The following is a 7,146-nucleotide window of genomic DNA, read 5'->3' as shown; positions in this document are numbered from 1 at the left end:
TGCACTACAATATCTAATGCTGACTTTTATTTCAGTTTGTCTGCACTCTCCCCTTGTATTTTCAACAGAGAAAGTGACTGGGATTCAGTTTACTGGTCTTTCCAAGAGGATACACAAAGCAGAGGAACACACCTGCATCTCCTCTACCTAAACACGATCCTTTTGGCAAACTCACAAACAAAAGACCAGAAAAAAAAAAAAAAAAAAAAAAAAAAAAAAGGAGAAAAAGGGAAAAAAAAATCCATTCCAGCTACAGATTAACACGCTGTAGCTGCCACCAGAAGTGCAGAGCCCCCCTGGCCTAAGCTCCCAATTCAGAAGACATTTAAGCACATGTATAACCAAGTGTGGGAACAGGCTCCTTGAAGGCAATAGGATTACTCACTTCTTAAGAAGTTACCACACGTTTAAGTATCTGAATCGAGGCCTAATTACGGTGTTGGCCACCTCCTCGTGCATGCACAGCTGGGGCAGAGCTCACCAATCCCTCACAGCCATGAGGACAGGCGTTTGTCACACGGCCTTTTAGTAGCTGCTAGGTTTGTATTCTTGGGCAAACGACAACAAAAATCCTCAAGCCCTAAAAAATAATTAAAAAAAAATTACTTTATAAATAGCATGTATTTACACGTGTGAAAATCTTTTAATGGGTTGTGTTTTTTCACACCGATGAAATGTACAAGCAATGAAAAGTTTGACAAAGACTTTAAAAAAAAAAAACCAAACCAAAAATCAAAGTATAAAATATATTACAGGTCCACCGAAAGAAATTCACACGGAAGAAAAAAATTGACACAATAGAAACTTTTTTTTTAAAAAATAGAAGATATATCACAAAAGCTTGAACATGTTTATTTTATGTTAGTACTAAAAATCAAGGAAAAAAGCTTCATATATTCTCGTCACAAAAATATTTACCAGCCACTTTTTATTTCCACATTATGATTATCTGGCTCAGCAAGAGTCGAGGCTGACCTGTATCCAGACTACAGAAATCATTCCAGAAGGTTGTCTCAGTTTACAACTTACTGCAATTTACATTTTCTCCTCCTCTCAGCACCTTACTGCAAAGGTTCAAGAGGGATTAATAACAAATTGAGGAAGAATAGGACAGGTATCTGTATTTACAACATTCATCCGTGTTGCTGCTGAGCCACAGGAGCGGGAGCAGTCCCAGGAACCACCAAAGTCTTCACAGCGCTCTGTGCAAATCCCCCTTGGYGGGGAAAAGAAACAGCATCAGAATGTACCAAAATCCAACACCCTGGGCTCGGACGGTCTGTGAAACCCAACAGCCCCTGAGCGAGGGCATCTCCTCGCCCCTGATTCACTGCAGAGACACAGCAGTCGGGACACGGGCAGGGTGGGTCCCTCCTACAGCCCCGTCGGGCCAGGAGGTGCCGCGGTGACCGCACCCCTTCAGTCCCCTGACAAATCTTCAGTGTGCCCTGTGCTTCCTCTTCTTGTGTTTTTTATCCTTCCTTTTGTTGGCACACTTGGAGCAGAACCATTGCATCTCTTCTGGGGGTGCAGCAGTGAGCCCAACGCAAGGCCTGCAAAGGACAGGAAAATATCACATCGTCTCAGTGGAGGAACATTACTTCTGTTTCTTACCCCAAAAAATACATCTTTCCARTGTGAGACAGGATCTGGACTTCAAATTAATATAGCAATTATATTATCATTATCTTAATGAATGTAACAATCTAACAGAAACTCAAAACCTCTAGCTTAAAACAAAAGAGAAATATCAAAAGGATACTCAGATAAAAAGTGTTATTTAATAGAAAATATGAGTGCACTTTCAGGTGTAATAGACTAGATTTAAAATAATTTCAAATGCTTCTTTAACACATCTGCAAAAACCCTTACAATTTTATGTAGCTTAAAAAAAAAAAGCCTAAAAAGTGATTAATTCCCCCCAACCTTTTTATAAGAGCTGACATTTATATTACTGTTCATACAATGCTTCATAATTTGAACTGTCTATCTGTATACACTGTGCCCATAATCCTGTAGTTCTCACAAAATTACCAGAATCAGCAATATTTTCCAGCAGTTTCAAAAACAACYGTTATCACCAATGCCCATTAATTAAAAAGTAACTCTCCTTCACAGCTTAAAATCTGCTTTTTCAAATTTCAGAGCAAGGGAGATAAAAATATCTTCCAGATTATTAAATTGGACACAGTAAAGCTATTTAAATATTCCCAACGTCACGAACTATTAAAAAAAAAGGTTTTTTAATAATATAGCCCCAATCTGCCAGGGACTGGCAGAGTAGGATGGATGAGAGGAACTTACCAGTGATACCAATCATCGCAGTCATCACAACCTATCATTGGACTGCCATCATCTGGCTTGTTACAGCCAGGACAGATCCAGATCTGGTTACCCCACTCGTCTCGGATCTGGTGCAAAGAAAAGCAAAGTTAGCTGGTTTTCAGGGCTAAGCAGGCAGGAAAATTGACATTAAAAAAACAAACAAACAAACAAACAAACAAAAAAGGTTTCTTGCTTATCTGGCTAAGCCATTCAGCAGCCCCCGTTGTTATGTGTGAATTCTCTGATCATGAGAGCTCAGTGTTACGTCTTAATTGATTTTCCTACACTGCTCATGACGACAGAATCATGTATTTTTCTGCATTGTCCTGTAAACCAGTAAAGCCAGTTACACCACCCGACCTAAGCACAGGCATTCACACACAGAGCCAGGGCTTAAGGACACAATTCCTTCTCTGTCTATACTTTTAAAATTCGACCCTGTTAATGGCAAGCAGGAGCCACGGCAGCCTCCTGCGTAAGATAACAGTCCTTATGTGCATGTAAAATATACAGCACYGTGTGTATATATTGCTGCATTACTTATTAGCCAAAGTCTTCAACTCCAACGAGCTGATAAGATCAGGATATAAAAAAAGTTGTTACTGAGTAACTTTCCATTCCCCTTATGACATTTATGTCACAGTACAATTTACTAAAGGGTAAATGAAACAAGAAAGGCAGATCATTTACAGTGCTGGGCAGCTGCTCACCGGGTTCATCATATGCATTTTTTTAATGTTTATATCCTGCCTGACCCATTGTTTGTATTTTTAAATTTCCAGTGGTTTCTCGAACAGCTCTTTGCTGAAAATATACACACAAAATGTCACAGAATCCACCTAAAGGAGTGCAATTAACAGCACAAAGTACAAAATGTCTGGGGCATTACCCTGACTCCATCACTTCTTTATGAAGATTTGCACTATCGCTGAATCTCAAAAACAGAAACTGTTTTGTTCTCAGCTTTTGTGCGTTTATACATCTCTCAGGCAATAACGTTTTGCTATCTGTACAGCTTACAAACATTATATTAAAAAGTAGCAGATGAAAAGCCCCGAATGTTCTTAGTCAAAAAAAAAAAAAAATCACCGCCACTACATGGTGGTCTGTACATCTTACACCACTTTCTGAAAAATCAATAGGAATGTACCAGAGCTGCAACCAACACATCACTCTTCCCTGATTCCTTTTAAAGCCCTGAATGTTTTTGTGGTTTAAAACTCRAAAATACAAGGCCCAGCAATACTAACCAGGGAACAATCCCCTTCCCATCAGCGGTACGGAGTAGGCACCATCCTAAAATTAACTYGATTTCCAAGCTGATTGATTGCAAYAATYATTCCTATCTACCATCTAATCTCACATCTGCAAAGTCATTTTAAGTTGCTGGAGAAGCATCTGCTCCCCAGGTGAAGTGTCTGGGCTCAGAGTGAAGAGGTCCAGAGGCATTTCRGTGGGATAACTCTGCTGGAGAGGAAGGGGATGCTGTGCCATGGTGCTGCAGAAAAAGGGTGCTGTGGGATATTGGCCTGAGGGCTACAAAACCAGTCTGAACACCTGGCTGCACCCACATTACCCCCAGCATGGGCACCCCATTTCTAATGCTGCTTGTTGTGGGAACCAGCCCTGCCAGGTGTAGGCTGATGTTGCCCCACCAGAAAATAGACACCCTAACTTTTCCAAACTTAGTTTTTCAGGGTTTTTTTTTTCCCCTCCCTTGCAGAATGCCTGTCTCAGGCTTTCAGGGGCTGGAGAGGGGCAGGGTGGTCTATAATCACAGAAACCTCTGGCTGTTTGTTAAACAAGAACTTGRGCTGCTGAATAAGGATATTAAAAATATTGCATAACTTCTCATTCCTTAATGAGCCAAGGGTCGTGGAAGGAGGGACAGAGTGGGATTGCTGACTGCTGAGTTAGTACAAACCACTGGGAGCTAATGAGTACAGAACATGTACTGAGATGCTATCCAGCAGGGAGATGTGTATCCTTTCTTTTTTGAACTAGAAAATCACCCTCCTTTCCTCCCCTGCACAAGGGAGTTATGCACCTCTGTCACCCTGGCCCCATGCCTTATCTCTAGAGCAGCTTTCCCATGTGATATGAGGAAAATCTTCTCATCATTCTGTGTCCTGGATTTCCCCCATGTAAGAGGGTAATAGTTTTTAATTATTTTCTTCTTCCCCAACTTCTCTTTGAGCATTTTGAAACATCTCACATCAGGTATCTCTCTGTAGGTGCATGTAGTTGAGTCCTAATGCAGTAAAGCCTTGTTTTCAACAACAATGTTGTGAAACATCACTTTTCATATTGGGCATGGAGTGACAGGACAGGGTGAAATGCTCTTAAAGTGATGGAGAGTAGGCTTAGATTACACATTAGGAAAAAAAATATTTACAATAAGAGTGATGAGACACTGTACAGGCTGCCCAGAGAGGTTGTGGACTTTCCATCCCTGGAAGTTTAAGGCCAGGTTGGACAGGGCTTGGAGCAACCTGGTTGAGTGGAAGGTGCCCCTGCCCATGGCAGGGCGTGGAACAAGATGGTCTTTAGGGTTCCTTCCAACCCAAACCGTTCTGTGATTGATTATATGGTTCTGTGAAAAGCAAAAATAACCTGGAGCCTCCATGTYCTCTGAATTCTCCATAAGGTGCTAAGAGTAATGGAAGTATCCAGGGAAAGTGCTACATTTTCCTTCTTTAAACTAACATAATCCCTAAATTATTTCTTTTTATGATTGTGGAAGGAAGTGGGGTGTAGTAGAGCATTTAGGAAAAGTTCTCCTTTTAAAGCAAATTCTGAAACCTTTGGGCATTACTGTAATAATAATAATAATAATAATAATAATAATAATAATAATAATAATAATAATAATAATAATAATAGTGACTGCAATAATAAGAGTGCCACTGGGTTTACACCTGTGACACCAAAGGTGAGGCTGTGTATCCTGCACCCTAAGGATATGCACAGCCATGTGACATTGTCCAATGCTGTAACTAACTCAGGAGTGAAATGTAGCAGCTGTTTAAATAGAGACCAGTAACATGATACAGCAGTTTAGGTCCAGCAGGGAAGCACCTTTCCATTAGAAACACAGGGTGGATTTATATTAGCAATTAATACTAACACAAGAATTATAAAATAAAAAAAAATATGCATATGTTGCAATTAAAGCATGGCAAATTCTGTAATAAAAGGTGTTTAGGTGTTTTAAATGGTGAGATTTTTAAATTGCAGCTAAGCAAAGTGCTGCCAATCAAGCTGGAATTTAGCCAAGACAGGGAAGTTAAAAACACTGCTACCGTTGTGAATGGAACTGCTGCTTTTCAAGGATCAGGAATGCTCAGGACTTCATTTTACACAGCATCTAAAGCAGAAATTCTCAGCAGCACAGCAAGCCCTGTCCTACCCAGACATACATCCACATTCTTTTAGGGGAATGCAGTTCCTACACCATGTTACACAAGAGACTTTTTCAAAAGAATGAAGAATGCTGCCAGACAGAGGCCAAGTTCAGAGCACGTGTCAAACACACAAATGAAGTGTAGACTAATGAACTATCTACAGACTTCTGAGATGCACAAATCCTGCAATTTCTGTATGTCGAGGAAACCAGGAAAGAGATTAGTGGCCTTTACACATTTCAAATGAGGGCTAAGTCAAGTTCTTGATGTTGTATGAAGGTTTTGTACTTTACCTGACTGACAGCAAAATCTATGGTGCGTTTGACATTTGAGGTTTCAATTCAGYACTTTAGAAAAACCTATAAAAAACCTCCACCTCCAAAAATAAGTGCTCTAGCTCAGTTAGCAGAAAAKAGCATGTGGGATATAGCTGACTTGTGAGAAGGAACTTAAATTTGGAACTGGGAACCAATGAAAAATTCGGTCTAAGTTGTAGTGTTTTAATTATTAAACCCTCAAAATGTGTGTGGAAACAAGGGCTGAATGAACAGCAGCTTAACAGAAACATCAAGAATCCAGGAACATTCTATTTGAGATGATGAGTAACCAAGGAGGTCACCAACTCCAAAGAGGAATGGCTCTGGCACTGGGACAGAGGACAGCAGTGTCATTGTCACCTACCACRTAAGTACTGACGGTCTCGGTCACCACGCTCCGAACGGGAGCTTTGGAGCCTCCAGCTGCTGACACGGCTGGAGAGGGTGGTGGGATCAGGACTGGAGAGATGGTGGCCTGGGGAGGAGGAGGAGCTGGAGCCGGAGGAGGGGTGACGTGAACGGGAGCTGGCACCGGCGATGGCACAGGCGGAGGCGTTTTGGGCCGCRCCGCGGGAGTGGAAGGTTTGGCCTCTGGAGCTGACACCACTTTGCTGATGACTCTGCAGGACCAACATTGAGAATCGTTAGAGCTGATGGAAGAGAAAGCAACGATCCATCACCAACTAGAGAAAAGGAAAATACAGTGCAGCTAATTCATGTCATCCTGGAGTCACCAAAGAGCCCATTTCAACCCCACACAGGGACTCTTGTCACTGCTGCACCCATCCATTTATAGGATAAAGCACAGCACCATCACAAAGTGARTGCCAGGACAGCCTGAGCCACTCTCTACCTCACTGTCATATAAATGCTCTCTGTGGCTTTACTAAACCTTGTTTCGTTAAGTTTTATTACGTTAGCTCAATTTGTGGGAAATATTAGAAAGGAAAGTTAATCAGCTGTGAACAGCACTGATTTTAATCTTCAAACTGAGAGACGATCTTAAGATCCTACATTAGGGGGTTCTGCAAATATTTGCTAGTTTGGTATTTCTTTCCYCAAATGTTTACGGAATCAGCAGTGGATCTAGTCAGGACAAA

The 7,146-nt window shown here is 41.3% G+C and overlaps 1 protein-coding gene across 1 annotated transcript in view; it reads right to left on the bottom strand.

Moving 5' to 3' along the window:
• Window positions 1–211: 211 nt before the first annotated feature.
• Window positions 212–7,146, bottom strand: part of TAF3 (TATA-box binding protein associated factor 3) — a 113,809-nt gene continuing 106,874 nt past the window's right edge. Inside the window, exons 5-7 of the mRNA XM_057376632.1 lie at window positions 6,411–6,666; window positions 2,305–2,411; window positions 212–1,553 (exon numbers count right to left, since the gene is read on the bottom strand). Of these exons, the coding sequence (XP_057232615.1) occupies window positions 1,439–1,553; window positions 2,305–2,411; window positions 6,411–6,666 (478 nt within the window). The 3' untranslated portion in view covers window positions 212–1,438. The remainder of the gene's footprint in view (window positions 1,554–2,304; window positions 2,412–6,410; window positions 6,667–7,146) is intronic.

The sequence above is a fragment of the Malurus melanocephalus genome, unplaced genomic scaffold (genome assembly GCF_030028575.1).
Source record: "Malurus melanocephalus ecotype Western Australia unplaced genomic scaffold, MMel_1.1 scaffold_286, whole genome shotgun sequence".
NCBI classification, from domain to species: domain Eukaryota; kingdom Metazoa; phylum Chordata; class Aves; order Passeriformes; family Maluridae; genus Malurus; species Malurus melanocephalus.
This window is presented reverse-complemented; position numbering and strand designations above follow the sequence as displayed.